Source organism: Fusarium phalaenopsidis (genome assembly GCF_050370095.1).
Source record: "Fusarium phalaenopsidis strain FUZ10S chromosome Unknown contig_32302, whole genome shotgun sequence".
Taxonomy (NCBI): domain Eukaryota; kingdom Fungi; phylum Ascomycota; class Sordariomycetes; order Hypocreales; family Nectriaceae; genus Fusarium; species Fusarium phalaenopsidis.
Genome location: NW_028145405.1, coordinates 4,624,835 through 4,646,333, shown reverse-complemented (window position 1 = coordinate 4,646,333; position 21,499 = coordinate 4,624,835). Strand labels below are relative to the sequence as shown.

Sequence of the window (21,499 nt, the reverse complement as noted above, 5' to 3'; positions counted from 1 at the left end):
GCGTGCTGATGAGTGGCGGTTCGGTGGAGTCGGCACCGGTTAGTAATCGGTAGCTCCTATTGGACAGGGCCTTCCTTCCGGGTCGCTCTGATTCGGAGACGGTCGGAATGACTAAGCGCTCCGCCTAATTGCTCAGGCTGCAAATTATCTCAGGAAAGCTTCTAGCCGAGCCAGATCGAAAGATTTCATCAAACCACTCAATTCAGCGTTGACCCTCCAAACCTCCGTCATGGCGTCCCGGAGACTAGCTTTGAACCTCACCCGAGGTCTGCGAAACCGTGCTGGTCTTTCGGCCGCCGCTCCCTTGACACGAGGCTTTGCCACGCCCTCTACCGTCGGCAAGACTCAGACCACAACTCTTCGCAATGGATTGACCGTGAGCACCGTCTACCGAGGCCAATTGGCCTCGACACCCATCTAGGAATGTCTTGCTGACCCGTATACCGCAGGTCGCGACCGAGCACTCCCCCTTTGCGCAAACCTCGACCGTCGGCGTGTGGATTGACGCTGGTTCCCGGGCTGAGACTGATGAGACCAATGGCACCGCGCACTTCCTCGAGCATCTCGCCTTCAAGGTTCGGCAACCCATCAATGGGTCCAGATCCATCACTAACAACACCACAGGGAACGGCCAAGCGTTCTCAGCAGCAATTGGAGCTGGAGATTGAGAACATGGGTGGCCACTTGAACGCCTACACCTCGGTCAGTCGGATGAAGGGATACACAATTTCACGAGGCTAACGACCATCCAGCGCGAGAACACCGTCTACTTCGCCAAGGCCTTCAACTCTGACGTCCCCCAGTGCGTCGACATCCTCTCCGACATTCTCCAGAACTCCCTGCTCGAGCAGTCCGCCATTGAGCGCGAGCGCGACGTTATCCTCCGAGAGTCCGAGGAGGTTGAGAAGCAGGTCGAGGAGGTTGTCTTTGACCACCTCCACGCCACTGCCTTCCAGCACCAGCCTCTTGGCCGCACCATCCTCGGCCCCCGCCAGAACATCCGCGACATCACCCGAACCGAGCTCGTCAACTACATCAAGAACAACTACACTGCTGACCGCATGGTTCTTGTCGGTGCTGGCGGTATCCCCCACGAGCAGCTCGTCGAGCTCGCTGAGAAGCACTTCAGCGGCCTCCCCAGCAGCGGCCCCATGAACAGCGCCTACCTCCTCTCCAAGCAGAAGGCTGACTTCATGGGTTCCGATGTCCGTGTCCGTGATGACGCCATGCCCACTGCCAACATCGCTCTGGCCGTTGAGGGTGTCAGCTGGAACTCGGAGGACTACTTCACTGCCCTCGTTGCCCAGGCTATCGTCGGCAACTACGACAAGGCTGTTGGCCAGGCTCCCCACCAGGGCAGCAAGCTCAGCGGCTGGGTCCACAAGCACGATATCGCCAACAGCTTCATGAGCTTCTCCACCAGCTACAGCGACACTGGGTAAGTCTGATGTGTGTGACGTATATACTTCTATGACTAACCAATCTCAAGTCTCTGGGGTATCTACCTCGTCTCCGACAAGCCTGACCGAGTCGACGACCTTGTCCACTTCGCCATCCGCGAGTGGATGCGTCTCTGCACCAACGTCAGCGGTGCCGAGACCGAGCGTGCCAAGGCTCAGCTCAAGGCTTCCATCCTCCTGTCCCTCGACGGCACCACTGCCGTTGCGGAGGACATTGGCCGACAGCTCGTCACCACCGGCCGCCGCATGGCCCCCGGCGAGATCGAGCGCAAGATTGACGCCATCACTGAGAAGGATATCATGGACTTTGCCAACCGAAAACTCTGGGACCGGGATATCGCCGTCAGCGCGGTGGGTACCATTGAGGGTCTCTTCGACTACCAGAGACTCCGCAACACCATGAAGCCCAAGTTTTAAGGTAGAAAGGGCCAGTCAGGTTTGCGAAAATCGAGACCCGGGTATAGAGTGTATGAGATACCGTTTACAGGCCTAGTGTACCATAAGATTTCCCCTGTTCATACTAGGTAACGTGGAGTTGTGATAATTGTGTCTTGATTCTGAATGCCACCTCGTAGCCTCATGGTGAAGTTTCCATTTCTCATTTTTGCAGTGACGTCCTTGCCAGCAGAAACCTCCGTTCATGCCGGTATCAGTGGTCTAGAGATCCGTTGCAAGGAAGAATCACACCACGAAGAATAATAGCACCTCGAGCTGAGACAAGGGTATTCATGATGGCGTGGGCAGCAGGCCCATGGCTTGGCAATACAGGGTTACATATATCGAGCGTCTTTCAAGCTTGGCTCTGGTGTTGGCAGGGGATCGGTTCTGTCAAGCAAGACGGAAGGACATAGATTATCATCTGAATGGACCTCGACTGTGGTCTTGTCAAACTTGGATTGTAATTGGAATAGGTAGGCAGAGTTGAATTAGACCTCGCAATGTAAATGGCCGAGCTGGGAAATGTGTAAAACTAACGTTTGTACCAAGACAGGACCTGGAAGAGCTGGTATTGTTCATCAAGAACTTCCTTGGCAGCTCTCCGGAAGGCAGCCTCACATGTACGAGGCTTCTTGGGGTTTCGGTGACGATGCGGTTGATGTCAAGGCTGTTGTATATGAGAGCTTGTGTTGGAGATGGTCCTTCTGGTGCTCTGGGATACATAGCGGGCAGATGTCTGCGCGACACGAGCGATGGATGTGGATAGCATCATAGTGATGAGCGTTGTGATGTAGTGTGAGTTGGGAAAACCCAAGGATTGAGTAGATAGTAATGAGGAAGAGAAATTCGAGTGCCGGGAGGTTTCATAAAAAAACCACTGGTCGGTGTTGCTGCCTGAACCTTGATTGGGAGACATTTGAGCTACATCTACCGTATTGTTGCGATGCAGGCATATGGCACGTTCACGAGAAAATGATGATAAAGCTTGAGCCCAGGTCCGAGCCAACGGGTAACGGTTGCCCTCATGAAATAGGTATCTATAACCTACCGCCTTCCCTTGTCCTGAACGCCCTAAACACCATTGACACTATTCGCGTGTGCCCCGTTTTGCAAATGTCCTTGGGTTGACGAGGGAGCCACCTAGCTCTGCTCGGCCATCTCCTCGTCCACATCCTCACCAAACATATCCTCCACTGTGCCTCCCTCCACACCATCGCCGCCAATATCTTCCGGCTCGGGACCTTCGATGCCCTCCATGGCGTCGCCTCCCATATCTTCGTCGTCATCCGCCTCATCCCACATATCCTTTAAGCCCCAGCTCGTTCCACTAAGCACGAACCGCTCGCTTGGTAGTCGAACACCCCACTCGCTGGGGACAATCTTGGGAAGCGCCACCTTGTTCCGTTCGCGCGCCAGCTCTTGCATGTAGTCCTTGCTGATGCCACCACCTCCACTGCCCCCGCGGAACTGGTAGCTGAGGCGCGCCGCTATGGCGAGCTTCACGGCGTTCGCTGTTACTGCTGCGTCTCCTGCAGGAGCGGAGATTGCGCCCGAGTTTGCTGATGGCTTAGCACCCGCGTGAGTGACATAAGGGTCGCCGGAGAGGTGTAGTGCATCGTTAAGCACGGAAGACGTATGGCGGTACGCAAAATCGAGGAGGAGGAGGGGCACGCGCTGCTCGTATGCGGTGACGCCCTGCGAGGTCAACAAGAGCTCGATGAGACGAGAGTCGCGAGGGCGAGGTGCCGAGCTCGATGGCGCAGGAGGAGGAGCGTTTTGTGAGGAGGCGGCAGGTTGGCTGGTAGTTGTGGTCTGGGTATTGGGAACGGTTTGCGAAGTGCCTGCTGAAGAGGCTGGCACCCCATTCGTCTGAGGTTGACTCGATGCCATGTTCGGTGGTGCTGCAATGCTTCGAATGAGAAGTGAGAAAGTGGCGATGCGACTGGCTGTGAGATGTCTAAGTTGATCGCGAGGCTGGCATTCGAGTGTCGCGCCGGCGCGATGCAATTGTCGCGTCCACAATTAGGCCAGCTTTCGCGATGGAATAAATGTGGAAATAGATGAGGGTGAGAGGTTTTGGAATTCGGATAAGATGGGAGAAGAAAACAAGCGCCAGATTTGCGGGCTTGGCGCGTATTAGGAAGTTTGGAAGATTCTCCCGTTTGATGGCCAGTCGTTTGATAGCTTCATGCGGCTGTGGTTGAGCGAGCAAGGCCTCGGATTTTCTGATAATCCGAAAACATCCTGCAGTTGAAGCACAGACCACACCTTATTTTTTCATCCATTTGCGCAAGCCGGATTTGCTTCTCGGGAGTGGGAAGGAAGCGATGGAGGGGCAGGGGCGAAAAGACGGAAGGTGTGCCCCACCAGTTGCCGCCGATGCAGGACTCAGTCATCACTCACAACTTTTCTCGCGGGCGATCGGCCTTGACTCATTTATCTAGAACTTCCAATCAACAATTCGCGGCCATACTTTGACCTTTTGCGTTTTTTGACATCAATTCCTCCTCTCGGGTCCTTGCAGTATGGAGACGACTCTCCCGTTGCCGTTCCTGGTCAGTGTAGCTGGTCCTGAGGGACAAGCTCCCGGCAATGGCCTCACTCCTCAGGAGGTCGCTCTTCTTGGAGCTCCTTTCTATGAGACAGCTTCCAAGGATTGGGGCCGTCCCGTCGCCGGAACTATTGTCCACATGGACGCTACGAGCCTGAGCAGCCCTGACGACGTGGTTGCTCTCCTCGATGGCGGGGTACGAAAAGTGTTTGTCCCCTCCGAGAACATTTCCGAGTACACAGAGTTTGGCGCAAGAGTTATCCCGACTGTGTGTAACCTTGACCTTTCCGCGGCTACGGAAAGTGGCCTGTTGATCAAGGACTTCGATACTTCCTCGAGTGAGCTCAGCAAGTTCATCGAGGAAGCCAGTGCCAGACAGATCAAGAACCTCTTCCTCAAGCCAACACCGGAGACTGCCCTGGAGAATTTTGTTGAGGTGGCTAAGAAATGCAACGCCATCCCGATTCTCCCCTCTACTGGTCTCACAACCGACAAAAATGACTCGACAAGACTGGTTTTGTCCAAAGTGATTGCGTCATACTGGAAGTCTGATCGACCTGACGGCCTTATCCCCACTGTGGTCACTGATGATGCTGGAATTGCCTTGGGTCTTGCCTACACGAGTGAGGAGAGCATTCTTGAGGCTTTGCGCACTCAGGCTGGAGTGTATCAGAGCCGGAAACGGGGACTTTGGGTCAAGGGACTCACCTCTGGCGACACTCAGGAGTTGCTGCGGATCGGCCTTGACTGTGACAATGACACTCTGAAGTTTGTTGTCAACCAGAAGGGTCGTTTCTGCCACCTTCAGCAGTTTGGATGCTTCGGTGACCTCAATGGTATTGCTGCGCTGGAGCAGACTCTCAAGTCTCGGAAACAGTCTGCCCCTGCCGGGTCTTATACTGCTCGTTTGTTCTCCGACGAGAAGCTACTTCGAGCCAAGATCATGGAGGAGGCCGAGGAGCTCTGCGACGGCACAACTAAGGAGAACATTGCCTTTGAAGCTGCCGACCTCATCTACTTTGCCCTGACCAAGGCCATTGGCGCCGGTGTCAGCCTGGCTGATATCGAGGCAAACCTCGATGCCAAGAGCCTTAAGGTGAAGAGGAGAGCCGGCAACGCCAAGGGAAAGTGGGCTGAAAAGGAGGGTATCAAGACTGAGGCCGCCCCTGCGAAGCCTACGCCTCCACCTGCCGAGAAGCCTGCCGATGGTCGTATCGAGATGGAGAGAATCGACGCTTCCAAGATCTCTGAGGCTGAGCTCATCGAGAAGTTGAAGCGCCCCTCTCAGAAGTCTCCTGACGCCATTCTCAAGATCATCAAGCCCATCATTGAGGAGGTGCGGGCTGGTGGTGACAAGGCGGTGCTCTCATACACCCACAAGTTTGAGAAGGCAACTTCTTTGACATCGCCCGTCCTCAAGGCTCCCTTCCCCAAGGAGCTGATGGATATTTCCCCTGAGACTATCAAGGCGATCGACATTTCTTTCGAGAACATCCGACGATTCCACTCTGCCCAGAATGAGGAGAAAACCCTCCAGGTCGAGACTATGCCAGGCGTTGTGTGCAGCCGTTTCTCTAGACCCATTGAGAGAGTTGGCCTGTACATTCCCGGTGGAACTGCTGTCCTGCCCAGCACTGCACTGATGCTCGGTGTGCCCGCTATGGTGGCTGGCTGCAAGAAGATTGTTTTTGCCTCACCCCCTCGATCAGACGGCCGGATTACCCCTGAGATTGTCTACGTCGCCCACAAGGTTGGTGCTGAGAGCATCGTCTTGGCTGGAGGTGCCCAGGCTGTTGCTGCCTTGGCTTATGGCACTGAGAGCGTCACCAAGGTGGACAAGATCCTGGGACCCGGCAACCAGTTTGTGACGGCAGCCAAGATGCACGTTAGCAACGACACCAACGCCGGCGTGGGTATCGATATGCCTGCTGGCCCATCCGAGGTTCTCGTGGTTGCTGACAAGGAAGCCAATCCTGCCTTTGTTGCTTCTGACCTGCTCTCTCAAGCCGAGCACGGAGTTGACAGCCAGGTCATCTTGCTTGCTGTCGACTTGAACGAGGAACAGCTCAAGGCTATCGAGGACGAGGTTCACAAGCAAGCACTGGCCCTCCCCCGAGTTGATATTGTTCGAGGCTCTATCGCTCACTCTGTTACCGTCCAGGTCAAGGATGTCGAGGAGGCTATGCGTATCAGTAACGAGTACGCCCCTGAGCATCTGATTCTGCAGCTCAAGGATGCCGAGAAGGTTGTCGACCAGGTTATGAACGCTGGCAGTGTGTTTGTTGGTGCCTGGACCCCTGAAAGTGTTGGCGACTACTCTGCTGGTGTCAACCACTCGCTGCGTAAGTTTCAAAATGGCCCCTGAGTTTGTGACGCGTGACTGACCATTTTATAGCTACTTATGGCTTTGCCAAGCAGTACTCTGGCGTCAACCTGGGCTCATTCCAGAAGCACATCACCAGCTCCAACCTTACCGCCGAAGGACTCAAGAACGTCGGCTCTGCTGTTATGCAGCTGGCCAAGGTTGAGGAGCTTGAGGCTCACAGACGGGCCGTTGAGATCCGTATTGAGCACATGAACCGACAGTAGAGAAGGAAGAGTAAAAACTAGAAGGAGATGGATGGGCGTGATTTCATTTAGGATAGGGGCTGGGACATGGGAGTAGACTTGGCTTTAAAATGTTGACACTTGTGTATTGTTCGTAATGACTCGATCAGTTGATGATCTTGATGAGTGATGTCTTGTAGTTGGGCAACGATATGCTCAACTGATATTCTAGCTGGATGTACAGCAAAGCTTTTATTCGCCTGCAGCAACGCAGAATGCCATGCTCTGATCACTCCAGATGCAAGAGATGCTCAACGCCGCGCTATGCCACCATAGATGTATGCCTGGTAATTCCATCATCGCCCTGTTTCCATCTGTTCTCTACGCAACACGCCCCCTGAAAAGCCCACAACCACTGACGACTCTTTCTAAATGTAAAGAAAGCCAAAAGAACGCCATGAATCCAAAACTCCTTACACTGTGTCGGGAGGAGCTGCTGCTACCCGAGTCCCCTGTTAACGATACTTAGCTTTCACTTCCGACTCTTTATTTCTCCACGGAGAGATGACCAACCCCAGTGATGTGCTGGGCGAGAACGTCCTCTACGACGCTGGTCTTTCGCTTGTGCTGATGCTCAACGGCCGCTTTTTCGCCAGAGGCGTCCTCGCCCTTTTCTTCGTCTTCGTGACCCTCTTCACCGTCTTCATATACATCTTCATCGTCTTCATCATCGGCTTCTTCGAGGTCTTGAGTCATGGATGCTCTTAGGCGCTCCTCGTCGACACTGCCACTCAAAACACTCTCTGCCTCTGCAAACTCGTCCATGGATGCGCGGGAAATATAGCTATCGGCGAGGCCTTCGCCAATTTCATCCATGTCCTCGTCATCTTCCTCTCCCTCTTCGTCATCGATGTCGTCTTCGTCTTCATCTTCTTCTTCATCCGCGTATACGGGAGCTTGCCGTCCTGGACGAACATCATCCTCGTCGCTCTCGCTCGCCGAGAAGTCGGCCATGGCGAGAGGATCATCTCGCCAGTACTTGAAATCCGTGTACTCTTCGCCACCACCCTTGACCAGTGTGCTCACCGGAGGGAAATAGTGGTCGACGACTTCATTGATGTTGACGTAGCTCATCTTGAGCTTGTTAAGACTCAAAAGATCGAGAGAAACCTCCGAGTTGGAGTTGATTGTAAAAATCCTGTTTCTCGGTACATCGACAGTTCGATATGAGATTTGATCAGTCAATCGGTTTCCGTAACCAGCGTAGAAGGGCGTACGGTCCGGGCCGTATAGGTTGCGAATATCTCGGAGAGTAGCCATCTTGAAGATATGGGGCTTGCGGAGGTAGATTTCTCGCCTCAACGCTGCCATTGTTCGATCAGGGGAGAGAATAGTAGGCCCTGGGGGCATCTTGTAGCCGTCCTGGACAATACCAGCAAGATATGCTCTTGTGGTATCAGACTGGCCGACTGATCGACTTGTGAGATACATGATGTTGTAGCCGTTGGCAGAGATATCACTATAGAGCTTGGCAACGCCCGAATGAGTCCAGTCACGGCCGATCATGTTCAACACGTGTCCCAGAGCATCCGACTTGGTAATTGTACCGTCAATGTCGGAGATGACAACAGGTGTCTCATGCTTCCAGAGATACATGTTTGCCGTGCATGTTGCTCGGTTGACAGTGAAGGCCATGACGTTCGCTCCGGGTTGCAGGTTCAAGTCCTTGAGCTGCTGACTAGTAAGCCGTAAGGTCTTGGCATAGTTCCTGTTAGGATCTCCTGCGTGGCCCGAAGAGCCAGGCGGTGTCCGAGGAGGTGTCTGCAGATCCGCTGGACCAGCATCAGACTCAGATCGGCGATGGGAGGGAAGAGGCGCCGCAGTGGCATCGCTGCTGTCGCTCTGATATCCAGGATCCGAAACAGCATCGGCTGCCATATGCTGACGATGGGACTGCAGAGCACCCTCGATTGTCTTGTTCATGGCAGCTTGCTTGGCGCTTTCGCTGCTATAGATCCACAGGTTTCCCTGCTCATCAAAGCCAAAGAGCGCGCCAATGTCATAGTTGCCATCCAGCTCCTCAGAGAGGATCTTGCGAGCGAGGATCTCGGCCCGCAGAATGTCCTCCTCGTTGCTCTTGAACCCGGTCATGTCCAGCATGAGGTCGCCCGTGTCAGTGACTTTGCTAGGAATGTTGGCGGCAGAAAACTCCCTGGAGAGTGCCCGGGCACGCTCAAGGGCCTCTCTAGGGCCAAGAGGGGGTGGACTAAGGGACCGCTCAGAAGCAACATAGTCTCCATCAATGGAACTATTCCCGTCTCGATCTTGACTCCGGGCGCTCTGGCGGAGGATATCGTCGCTGTGCGGTCGGGGTATGCTCGAAGACCAATCGCCGGATACTGGACGAGCGCTGCGCAGTTCAGGAGAGGTCGATGGCGTAATCATGCCTGCACAGGAGGTTAGTCGGTGTCACAGAATAAGCAAAGTCAGACACATACCATGCTCGTTCTGTTTGTTATAGAGAACAGCGGGAGGCGGTCGACGAGGCTTGCTCTCGGAGGCATCGAGCTCAAAGGCTTCTGGCTCCTGTAAACCAGCTGCTGAAGCCTGCTCGGGATCCAGAGGTGGACTGCTCGCGGGACTAGACGCAGGGGAGACGAGGGGTGATGTCTGTAGCGACTGGGGAATGTTGTCGGTGGTTTCGAAGACAAAGAAGGCCTCGCCACCCTCGCCGAGCTTCATGGAATAGTTCTGCTTTACGCCATTGACCTTGAACTCGACCTTCTTATCCGACGGCCGCAGAAGAGAAAACTTTCCGAAGCGGACATGGAACGGTGAGCAGAGCAGCGAGCCGTCTTCCTGCTCGACGACGATGACATCAATAGCGCCGCTGAGGGTGGCTGGATTGATCGAGTTCCATGCTGTCGAGACCGACGAGCTGAGGCCGCGCACGTACTGCATCTTGCCTCTGGCGGGCGGAAGACGTCGAAGCGCGCAAGTCCTTCTTCTCTTCCACGAGGCGAGGCTGGGTGCGAATCTGTAGCGGCTTGTCGCGGGGCCGACTCGACGACGATCCGAAGGGCGGTCGATCACAAGCTTCAAGAGGCGGAACGGAAACGGAACGGTACGACAGAGTGAACGTTCGGTCGAGGTCAGAGAACAACCAGGAGCCTAAAAAACCTTTACCCGTACACGGAGGGAGGAAATAAGCGTACGGGATGTTTATCAAGAAGAGTTCAAGGCGGACGGAATGCGGATTGTTGGGGGACTGGGCAGTCGAATCGACGGGTCGGTCGAGGCGGGTTGAGCGCAACGGGAAGCGGGCGAGGTACCCGGTACAAAAAAGGACGCTTGCTGGTTGGTTGGGCGGGCCTCTCTTTTTTGCTGGTCAGGTGAATACGTCACCAGAGCTCAAAAGCAGCGTGTAAATGTGAATATGGAACAAAACCACAAACGAGTCTCGAGGGATCTTGAGAGCGGAAAAAATAAGACAAGAAATGATGACTGAAAATGATGACGGCGAGGTGTGATCGAGCAAAAAAAGGGGAGCGCATGGAGGCGTTTTACTCCCGCGGCCAGTGCAGTAACAGGAGGCTCAGAATGACGAAGTTTCGCAGCGTCTGCCTGTCCTGGGCGTTGAGGGGCGTCCCGCCCAACATTGGGGGGCTGACAGGTCGTTGTAGAGGGTACAAGCCTCTACCGCGCAGGGGTCTAGACACCCATCGACGCCCCAGCAGAATCTATCACATGAATCTTTGAGGACAATGCGTGGGATAGCCTGACAGTTCTTTGTTTCATAAGGCATCCTCTATTTGACAGTGGCATAATTTTGTTAATTTCTTTCTGTGTGTATTCGCTTGTTTAAACCAAGCCAATGGCAAAGAAGTACCAAGAACCTCAAGAAAAAAAACGACATCCAATACATACCTACGTTCGCTCGCCTTGTCAAGTCTGAACCTTCAACCATGACCAAAGAGTCCAATACCACGCTGATCGTTGCTCACCCTCTTAAAGCAAGAAATCCGCTTCTACTAAACGACTGTCTTCTCATGCCATCAAGATTTCTCGATTCAACACTTTAAACCCTTTCCTAACAGTGTAGGGTATATTGGAGGTTTGAGCGCGGAGGACTAACAGTTGACCAGACGCCAAGGTTTCTGACCTTTGCTAAGAAAATTTGCTATTTGCGTTGTACATCTCATGCTCCCACTCTGACCCTGGCAATGTGCCCCAAGCAGGGCTCCAGATGCCATCTCGAATCCAGTTCTCTCTCAGACTGTAACAGGCTAACCTATTCACGTCGTGGCGGTGTCCGGATTCGCGAAAGTCGAGCTCGTCCTTGATCCACTCGTACTCCTTGGAAAGCTGATATTCAAATTGGTGATCAGGACGAGACGCCCCTATATTACGGACTTCGGGAGCGGCTTCATATATCTGCTTGAGTTGTTGAAGGCGCCATTGACGGCACCCGACATCATGTCCTGGTGTCTCATCAAGCATGGACTCTTCATGCGCCCAGCGAGTTATCACCGTCGTTGTCTTGCCCATGATGTATTCGTAGGCACATCCAAAGGCAGGACCTTCAACTCTGATGAACTCACCCTGTTTCATGGGGGAACGAAAGTCGGGCCAGGCGTCACCCCGGTTATGCCCCCAGATGCCCTGTTCCACCCAACGACTTCGGACATTGTTTTCAGCGTTCGCATAGACATCTATCCAGCAGTTCCACGGCAGCGTCTGCTTCCGCCCATACCGCTTTCCTGCCAGTTGGTGGATGAGGCGCTCGCACTCACGGGCGACTTGGCTTTTGAACTGAGGCAAGGGTCTTGACATGCCCGTTGGCCTAAATACTTGCTCAAACCCGCGGGGGCTGGGGCTCCATCCATGAGTCCCTTTTTCTAAATGCTGTTCTTCAATAGCTGCTTTGTACCTTGCCAGAAACTCGTCAAGAACGTCATTTCTGAGACGCAAAGGATCTGCCTGCTGAGAAGGCTCACCCAGGGCAGTCAAGAACCAGTCTTGCCCAAAGTTCTTGTCTTGAGAATGAGGCTCAGGAATTAAATTGGCTTCATGAGGTTCATCGATATTCCCTCCGGCTGTGTTCTGTATGTTCTGATCGATAGGAGACATGTGTGCAAGTTGTAATTCTGTAGGTCTCAAATTGCGAATAAGTTACCCTAGTATTGCAGTTGAGAATTATCCTTTTAAGATTGCCTGGATTCTGATATATGTATATCTGGCGACATAAAGATCAAGGCCTCAGTTAATCGCTTCGAGGGATTCTCCATGCTACTGGCTGATTCAGTTATTACTTTGTGTGACTTATTTGGTGCTTCGTCTTGGCAACATTGCCTATTCACCAGCTCTATTTCGAGAGGTAGAGCGGTACACTTTTGCGATATCTAAACCAGCAAATAACTATGAAGTTTGAGAATTTGCTTAATTTCCTTCTGTTTCAACCTAGTTCGCCTAGTCTCATATTTATCAGATACCTATATCAGACACGTTTTTCTGCTTGTCCTGTTTGGCCTCTCCCAATCGGGCAAGTCGGTTAACTTCCAGGACATTTTATTTGCTTTTCGTCTATTGTTTATGTTCCTCACTGTGTATTTTCCTATCACTCTACTTATACTCTTTATCAGTTAGCGATTCATTTCTCACCAAGGCCAAATACTCATACACTCAGGTTAAGATCAAAATGATACACTACCTATATAGTGCTGAGAGATGCAGATCTTCCTCAAAGAAAAAGTCTTTTTTTAGTATTTTAAAACAGTTTCAAAATAGTATATATGTGTATGATAAAGGTCATAGTCTAAGGAAGAGTGAGAGGTGCGTTGTCGTTCTTTTGTGTCGTTTATTTCTTCTCTCGTGTTACACACAACTGGTAGAATAGTGAATTTTTAATTGGAGACTTCTTTCCCTCCAACACCGCTTGGCGTCTTGGCACTTCTAACCTTCTGTAGCAGGCGAGGAGCAATCGGAGAGATAGATCTCGATTACAGCCGCCAAGTTAGTTCTTCACTCACCTCTGTCTCTAATTTCTCGTGATCCCGAGGCTTGTGCCTGAATGAGGGGCTGTATCTTGCAAGTACCGACTACATTGAACTTGACGCCACAGGGCATCGGTGGAGATTACCGGGTCGCTATCCATTTTTTTGCCCTTATTCTCGATGGCTTTCGTATTGGATCTCGTTGTGCCGAGGTGATTTGATGTCATCGATCCATGTGTTTGAGGCCAGAGGAACCGACCACGCGTGCGTAACGTAGTGGATGAACAATGTGGGATATTGCCCGATTGCTGACTCGTTCCCCCTCTGGCTGTGAATTAGTGACTGTTATTTACCCAATGTCATCCGGCGCTATGTCGAGCAATTCATGCTACCAAGCATCAGGGATCATGCGCTTGCTGTGTGGTTTGACAATCTCACATGTCTGAAGCCAGACGTTGGCATGATCGGCCCGTTGCACAAGACAAGGATGAGTGATGCCGAGTTGGGCAAAGCCCCGATGCATTTTGGGAAGCCTGGAAGAAGCCCTAGAAACCCTGGGAGCCGAAGAGGAGCGGACGCTAACGTGAGGCGATCTCCGGCTCTTGCTGCTGCCAAGCTGGATCTTGATTATGGGTAGGGAGCCTATTCGGCCGTGGCAAGGTAAGCTCCGGAGTTTTTTCCCCATGTGTTGGACGATGGGTATTATGGGAACTGGATATTGAGCTATAATTCATTTCGTAGTCTCTGCGCAGTTGCATCGGATAATTTTCACAACATTGTTTTTACAACATTGTCAGTTGCCACATGCATCTTTACGCCTCGCAAACATTCCATGCTGGTCGGCAACTGGCATAAACCTTAACGTTAAATACCTACAGCCGATGACAGACGTGCGGCTTGTTCCTGTGACAGAAGGCATCGGCGGGTGGTTGGCTGCTGCAGAACACCCGTTGGACACGGAGTCCGTCTTCTGCCAACTGAAGACTCGCAACCGGAAACATCATCACTGACGTTTACAGACCAACTCCCTGACACTAGTGTGCGCGCCTCGTTTGCGAGCCATTCCGGACCAAGCAATCCATCGTCCGGGCGGTCCGATGATGGGCTTTGCATCACTGATAAAAGACGTGTAAGCAGCCAGCGCAGGTCATCTGAGGAGGCATCCATCCATCGACAAGCGCTCCCTGCCCTGGTCGAATAAAAGTAAAACAGGCGCTGGCGACTGCGAATGGGAATCGTGATGAAACAGCACCACAATCAGAGCACAGTGTCGCTGACACAGTCACATCCGCCTCGCCACACCCATTTGTACCAGATCGCTTGCGGCCGATACAGTGCCCATATCCCCCGCCCGCACTTGTAGCCCTGCAGCTGACAATCTTACTGGACACCTCACGCTGTAGCAGGGAAAACCGCCTAACTGGAACCTGCCCGGATCTCCACGCTCCACGCCCGCCTTTTTTCCTGCCCACTGGCATCTGCCGACCCGACCTTTGGATCCCACACGACACTCTCGACGCCCGGGTCCGTCTCCAAAGCATCAACATCCTCCAGGACCGGGACCGCGCTTGAGAACATGTCATGGGAGTTGCCCGTCTTAACCACTCTCATCCTCAGCGTCCTCGGCTTCTGGTGGGTCTATAGCCCTCGCGCCAGTTACCAGAAGGCCTTGCTCTACGCCCTGCTCTGCAGCCTCACCCTCCTCGTTGACCCTCGTCGCCTGCTCGAGCATATGTCCCCGGCGTCCATCGAGGCATTGCTAGATATCCGCATCCATGTTCTGCTGATAGACCACTTCAAGATGGTTCTGACACTTGGTGCCGTCGTCTGGTGAGTTTTGCCCAACACGTCACCTCTCCCTCTGCCCCTCATGTCCCTCGGCAGATGCATAGTTCCTCCTCTCTGCTTCGCTCATGCTAACTGCTGTCTTCCCAATCCCAAGGCTGCTGCATCGCTCGTGGCAGACGCTATGGAAACCCGTCCCTGACCTCATTAACATTCTCGGGGTCGACGTGCCTGAGCCTCCCGACGTGTCGCTTGCTGGCATTCGATCCGACGCCGCCACCCTGAGCTGGACTCGACCCAATAGCAACAGACCTGTGCAAAAGTACACTATTCAAGTCAATGGCGTTCATGGTGGGTGCTGGTGTATCTTCTCCTTGCTTTGTCATGGCCACTGACATGGCCCCCTTCTAGTCGGCGATTCGCCTGGAAACGAAGTTGCCATTACCGTTACAGGGCTCAAGCCCGACCATTTTTACAACATTCGAGTCGTAGCTGTCGGTCCGAACAACTTTCAGGCTGGAAGCCAGGTTCTTCGTCTGCGAACCTTCGGAAAGGATGGCAAACCTCAGCTTGGCAACTCGCGCGTGCCCACAAGTTTCGCCAACAATGATCACCCCCGTCCTAGACCCGGGGACGAAACCGACGATGCCGACTCGCAAAGGAAGCCACCCGTGCCCTCCGTTGAAGCAGCCCCCGTTCTCGATGGTAACAACGCGTCCACGTCCGATGTGAGCACGACTGCTCCTGGCCAGCGACGGAATACGGTCAATCGGCGACATTCGCCGTCCGTCGCAAGCTTGGATCAACCGCAAATCAGGGCGTCCACGTCAGATGGCCCGGAATTGTCTCTGGATGAGCTTAACCGCCGATTTGAGTCTACGAGAAGGGAGGTTGACGAGATTGTTGCTCAGATCGCTAAAGAAGAATGCGAACTTCGACAGCAGGAAGAGGAGCTGAAGGCAGAGAAAGATGCCAAGAGACAAGCTCTGAGGGAAAAGGAAGACCAGACCGCACAGCTCAAATCCGGCGTGAGAACGTCTATGGAGCAGATGCGTGCTGCAGAGAAGGAGCGTGGGAGAAAGCGAGATCAGTTGAATGAAAAGGAGAAGAAGAAGTCCAAGGTTCGAGACAACATTGCCAAGCTCGAAAGCGAAGTTGAGAGGATGAAGAACGAGAGGGAGGGTTTTGATGCACAGAAGACGGAGCTGGAAGCCAACCGCGATAAGCAAGGTCAAGAGCTTGACGAGTCAAACGCGGAGCTTCAAGAGAAGTGTGCAGAATTGGAAGCCGAGCTGAAAGACAAGGGGAAGCAGCTTCAAGACCTTAAGGCTGCCCGGGAGCAACTCCCAGGGGGCAACGACGAGCAGTGGAAGGAGAATGATGCCCAAGTTCGAAAGGAGTGGGAAAGTAGGCGGAAAGAGTTGCACAGCCAGCTGGTTGCTGAGACTAAGAAGGGCCATCAGCTGGATATGCACATCAGGGCGTTGACGGAACAACTGGCAGCCCTTCAACACCAATCCGGCCTCGCCTATTACAACCAGGCAGATCCTGCAGCCCTGGAATATGAACCACCGGTGTCAACTCAGGACAAGCGGCATAGCGGGAACAGCAACTCTCTTTCCAACCTGAACTTGTCGTCTCCGCCCGGCCAATTCGCCATTCCCGAAGACAGCTTCCCCGTTTCGACTGGTTTCACCCGCGCAGGTTTTGGCCCAGGGTTGTTCATGGATATGACTGCTGATAACCCCGACGATCACCAGTCAGAATCGGACTTTAGATCAGCCGCCGGACCTCTGAGCCCTACCGCGCATGCCCTCCTCCCATCCGATATCTTTGACGAGCTTCTGGAGGACACCGAGTCGAGACCTCCACCTTCTCATTTCTTGCCTGAGGCTATCACAGCTGGCGAGGATGACCGCCCACAGTCTCCTGCCTCATCGGACGGCCGGTCACTGAATGTCTTCTCTAGTCCGCAGGGTTCATCGCACAACCTACCGTTCCCTCAATACGCAGAGAGCGACGCCCAGTCGTTGAATCTGCACGCATCCCCAACGGCACCCCCAGCAACCGGGCACAGACTGACAAGTTTGCTGTCTAACTTCCAGCGTAACAGAGCCCCGAAGCCATCCGACGAACTAGGACCTCTTTTTGGTACTCTTAAACCGGGCCAGAGCCAATCATTCCCTCGAAGTTTGGAAGACCACGAGATCTCAGGAGCCAAGCGCAGGATCAGCTTTAGCTGGATGAAGCCGCATGCTGGTCCAGAGTCGAGTCGAACTGCTGGGTCTGGCTCAAAGTCATTCTCGACTCGCCGGCTGAACCCCTTTGCCAGCAGTGCAGGAGCTCTCACTGGTGACAGAGACTCGCCAAACTCGCGCCCCGCATCGATAGCATCGACAGATCTTCCACGACCATCTACGGACAGTGGCTCTATCTGGGGAGTACCAGGAGACTTCTCTTTAATTGCTAAGAACCGCATGTGGTCGGCCAATGAAGGGCGATGGCCATCACGAAACCCTTCTCGTCGGCCATCAATTGGTGGATCTCCATCTAATCTAGAAACTTCCCTTGCATCTGCCGAGGATGAGATCTTGGATGTTGACGACTTGCTTAATCCCCAAACGTCACCTAGTCAAGTGGGTGTCATTGGTTCTCGTCCTCCGAGCCACAGAGCATCCATGAGCCAACGACTTAACCCGGCGGCGCCCACATTTATGGGTAGCATCTTTGGCGTTAGGGAGAAGGACTCTGGTGCCGAAAAAGAGAAGTCCAAGGGCAAGGAAAAAGAGCGACACCGGGACAAGTCCAAGGAAGGAAGATCGAAGAGCAAGGAGGCGCTCACACCTTCGATTGAGGTGCCTCCCAGCTTAGACGACTCACCTTCAGACTCACGAATGTCTCGAGATACGTTCTCGGTGCATACTCAGTTGTCAGTGTCGGAGTCCCACGAGTCTTTGAATCTCGACTCGACAGCTTCCAACTCGACGGATCATAATGCTCCTAGCCATAAGGATCCTGAAAATGTCGTCAAGAAGCTCTTCCGTAAGGGAAGCTCGAGTAAGTTTAGCTTGTCTTCGAGACTGGGCAAGGACTCGGGTCTCTTTAAGAAGGGGCCAGGCAGTGCTACTTTCTCGGAGAAGAACATGTCTGCGGAGCACCGGTCCAGCATTGGCGACTTGGATGAATTCGGCGAGGACTCAACTCCCCTTGGACGCGGCACTGAGAGTATGACGAGCAGTCCGTCGCTGGGGACAGGCAGCTTCCGCTCCAAGGACGCCAAGGAGAGCCGGATGAACGCGTGGCGCTTCGGAATCAAGAAGAAGGGCAAGGACGCTCCTGCAAAAGAGAAGGAGAGCATGGATATCGAGAGGCCTGCAGACACGGAGTAGGCAGAGTACTGTATGTGTACTGTTCAGTGGTTACAGTTCCATTGTCTAGTGAAGTAGCACTCATTGGAGGTGGACGCAGCAAAGTCATCGAATCAAAGAGTTGATAACAATCACATCTCACCTATTTTGGATTTTTCATATAATTCCTCTGAAGCCTTGGTTGGCCTCACCCGCCTTTTGGCATTGGTGTTGTGTCGTTCAGGGGTAACAAGAGCCCGCGCTTCAGCCACATCCGCGTGGGTTGGGGCGGCACGACGGGCAGCTTATGGTTGATCAAGGACCCGCTTTTCAACCATCCATCATGACAGTTAACACGTGCAAGAAGCAACAACAGCTGTAGACGCTTCCTCATGCCCAGTTCAACAGCATCAACCTCTATTCATTGAGGCACAGGGGATTTTTGTTGGACGGGACCTTCAATTGACCGCCAAGATGAACGGAAATTTGCCCGAAGCCCCAGACTTGGATGCAGGTAAGCTGCCTACCTACCTACCCACCCTTGCTCTCCTTGCCATGGACGCGCCTAACTGTGCCTTCGCGACAGTCGACTACGACCCCATAGATCATTTGAACATCCTCTTTTCCCATCCGTCCGCCGTATCGTCTATTAGCGAAGTGTCAAAGACCCTACAGAGCCACCAGAATGCCCTGTCCAACGAAATCTCAGCCCTGGAGACTGAGCAGGCCTACGGGCCTGACTCCAGTTTGGAGCGCATGCAATCGGCACAGGCTGAGCTCGCTCAGCTCTTCCGCAAGATAGAGACGGTGCGGTCACGAGCGATCGAGACGGAGCAAAACATCACATCCATGACGGCCGATATTAAGAGACTTGATGGCACAAAGCGCAACCTGACGCTGAGCATGACGGCCCTCAAGCGGCTACAGATGCTGACGACAGCGTATGAGCAACTCAGGGGGCTGGCCAAGACGCGCCAGTATCGAGAGTGCGCAGGACTGTTGCAGGCTGTGCTTCAGCTCATGAAGCACTTTAATAGTTACCGGAGCATTGAGCAGATTGCGACGCTCAGCAGAGGCGTGGCTGAGCTGCAGCGGGAGCTCCTGGAGCAGGTCTGCGAGGACTTTGAGATGGCATTTGCAAAAAGCGAGGTTGGCGCCCGCAGGGGGACACTCGTCGAAGCATGTCTCGTCATGGATGCCCTTGGAGACTCGGCCAAGGCTCGTCTCATGGCATGGTACGTCAATACGGAGCTGCGAGAGTACCGGCAAGTCTTCCGTGGGAATGACGAGGCCGGCAGCCTGGACAACATTGGGCGGCGATATGCATGGTTTAAGCGGATGATGAAGACACACGATGACGAGCACGCCATGATCTTTCCTCCTCACTGGAGGGCCAACGAGACGTTGGCGACGGCGTTTTGCGACGGAACTCGCGATGACTTCAAAGGTATCCTGGAGCGGAGTATGCGGCGAACCGATGGCAACAAGATTGACGTCAACCTACTTCTAAGCTGTCTTCAGGAGACGCTGGACTTTGAGCAGAGCCTCGAGAAGCGGTTCGCGACGTCATCGAGAGCGAGCATTGATACGCTTGGCTCGGTTGAGGAGAAGACGCATAGTTTCCACGGACTCATCTCTGTTGCTTTTGAGCCGTACTTGAGCCTATGGGTTGAGTCGCAGGATAAGCAGCTTGCGGCCATGATACCAAAGTACCGCAACCAGCCGCTCATCCCGCCGGACGAGGAGTTTTCCCCTCAAGCTGTCATGACGTCTGCGATCGAGTTGTTTCACTTCTACAAACTCACGCTGTCACAATGCGCGAAGCTATCTACCAGCGAGCGCCTCCTTGACCTGGCCAAGACACTTGCCAAATACCTGGATGAGTATGCACAGCAAGTTCTGTTATACAGGCTGCAGTCAGGAGGCCCCCAAGGCCCCCCGATCGAAGATGTGGTGCTTGTTCTAAACACAGCAGACTTTTGGCACGTCAACACCAGCCAGCTCGAGGAGAGCATCAAAAAGCGTATTGATAGCGAGCTTGTGCCCAAGGTAGACCTATCATCGCAATCAGATGCCTTCCTAGGCGTGGCGAGCGCATCTGTGCTGGCGCTTGTACGAGCAGTGGAGGTGGACTGCGAGGGTGTCTGGCGTGAGATGAAGAACACCAACTGGAGCACAATGGAGAGCGTGGGCGACCAGAGCTCGTACGTAGGAGAGCTGGTGAAGCATGTGGATGGCAAGGCAGCAGAGATTCTCGCCGTTGTCTCGAAGCAGCAGTATGCCAGGGCGCTCTGCGACAATCTGGTGGAGCATCTGGCGACAGGCTATCTCAGTAGCATTGTGCAGTGCCGGCCTATCTCTGAAGTCGGCGCAGAGCAGGTGAGTTTCTTAACAAGTAGACCAAGGTATATTGTAACTGACAGGCTTCTAGATGCTACTGGACAAGTATGTTCTTACCAAGGCGTTTGAGAAGCTGCTGCTACACCACGCGTCGTTCTCTGGACAGGATGCTCCCCCATCGAGCTTTGTACGGAGAGTTCAACATTGCATGAGCCGCTTTGACCCCTTGCTCAAGACATTGCAAGTGCGGCCCTCACCACCAGAGGGATTGGTGCAGGCGTATTTGATTCACATCGCGGACCGATCCGATACCAACTTCAAGAAGATCCTGGAGCTGAAGGGCGTTCGCAAAGCAGACCACGCACATCTCATCGAACTTTTTGGCATTCACCGAGACAGCACGCCTAATGAGAAGTTGGTGGCTAGCTCACCGCTACTGGCGCCTCTCATGACTTCGTCCAGCTTGGGTAGCAGCGTCGGCGCTGGTGCTTTGGGTTCGATGAACCCGACTATGGCAGCAGCAGTAAGCCCACGGTTCGAGGCAGGATCACTGGGCGAGAAGTTGCTCAGTGCGGCTAGGGATATCAGCCAGAGCAGCACGGGCATGGGAGGTGCAGCAGGACAGACAGGACTGGAGAAGGCTACGATTAACGAGAACCTTCGCAACTTTGGCAAGTTCTTCAAGAGGGATATTGGAGCACTAGGCGCGAGGTTTGGAAAGCGAGACGGCAGCGTGGGAGCTGACGAAGGACAGCGTTAGACGACCAGTTGTGTGAGTACATTTACTTTGTATTCGATGAATGTGTAATAAACCGGGAAATGGCTACAGCGTGGGAACGATTATCAGGCAGAAACGACGGGAGTCTAGATGAATCATGTCAAAAGCCAAGTCCGAGTGCCCCTTGTTATGAGGAATCATCATCATCTCGCCATCGGCATCACCAAGTGCCGGCGGTGGCTTAGTAACGTTCCCGAATCGCCGAGGGTGACAAGCACGGGTTTCGGTCCTCGCATGAAATGAATAGAAAAGAAAGAGCA

General features: G+C 53.5%; 6 protein-coding genes across 6 annotated transcripts; 4 read left to right on the top strand and 2 right to left on the bottom strand.

The window, feature by feature from the left end:
- Window positions 1-229: 229 nt before the first annotated feature.
- Window positions 230-1,877, top strand: LRP88_08787 (mitochondrial processing peptidase; the record flags this gene model as incomplete). The annotated part of the gene is made up of 5 exons (XM_083245286.1): window positions 230-376; window positions 450-575; window positions 625-702; window positions 753-1,438; window positions 1,490-1,877. The coding sequence occupies 5 exons, from the start codon at window positions 230-232 to the stop codon at window positions 1,875-1,877; spliced, it is 1,425 nt and encodes a 474-aa protein (XP_083099780.1).
- Window positions 1,878-3,038: 1,161 nt separating this feature from the next.
- On the bottom strand, window positions 3,039-3,788 carry LRP88_08786 (chromatin modification protein; the record flags this gene model as incomplete). The annotated part of the gene is made up of 1 exon (XM_083245285.1): window positions 3,039-3,788. One exon carries the CDS (start codon window positions 3,786-3,788, stop codon window positions 3,039-3,041), a length of 750 nt encoding a protein of 249 aa, XP_083099779.1.
- Window positions 3,789-4,423: 635 nt separating this feature from the next.
- On the top strand, window positions 4,424-7,038 carry LRP88_08785 (trifunctional histidinol dehydrogenase/phosphoribosyl-AMP cyclohydrolase/phosphoribosyl-ATP diphosphatase; the record flags this gene model as incomplete). Its single annotated transcript, XM_083245284.1, has 2 exons — window positions 4,424-6,791; window positions 6,845-7,038. 2 exons carry the CDS (start codon window positions 4,424-4,426, stop codon window positions 7,036-7,038), a joined length of 2,562 nt encoding a protein of 853 aa, XP_083099778.1.
- A 504-nt stretch (window positions 7,039-7,542) lies between these two features.
- Window positions 7,543-9,957, bottom strand: LRP88_08784 (phosphatidate phosphatase PAH1; the record flags this gene model as incomplete). The annotated part of the gene is made up of 3 exons (XM_083245283.1): window positions 7,543-7,928; window positions 7,992-9,443; window positions 9,495-9,957. 3 exons carry the CDS (start codon window positions 9,955-9,957, stop codon window positions 7,543-7,545), a joined length of 2,301 nt encoding a protein of 766 aa, XP_083099777.1.
- Window positions 9,958-14,565: 4,608 nt separating this feature from the next.
- LRP88_08783 (uncharacterized protein) lies at window positions 14,566-18,163 on the top strand (the record flags this gene model as incomplete). Its single annotated transcript, XM_083245282.1, has 3 exons — window positions 14,566-14,819; window positions 14,932-15,125; window positions 15,186-18,163. 3 exons carry the CDS (start codon window positions 14,566-14,568, stop codon window positions 18,161-18,163), a joined length of 3,426 nt encoding a protein of 1,141 aa, XP_083099776.1.
- Window positions 18,164-18,595: 432 nt separating this feature from the next.
- Window positions 18,596-21,221, top strand: LRP88_08782 (Vps53-like protein; the record flags this gene model as incomplete). Its single annotated transcript, XM_083245281.1, has 3 exons — window positions 18,596-18,635; window positions 18,708-20,500; window positions 20,553-21,221. The coding sequence occupies 3 exons, from the start codon at window positions 18,596-18,598 to the stop codon at window positions 21,219-21,221; spliced, it is 2,502 nt and encodes an 833-aa protein (XP_083099775.1).
- Window positions 21,222-21,499: the final 278 nt, after the last annotated feature.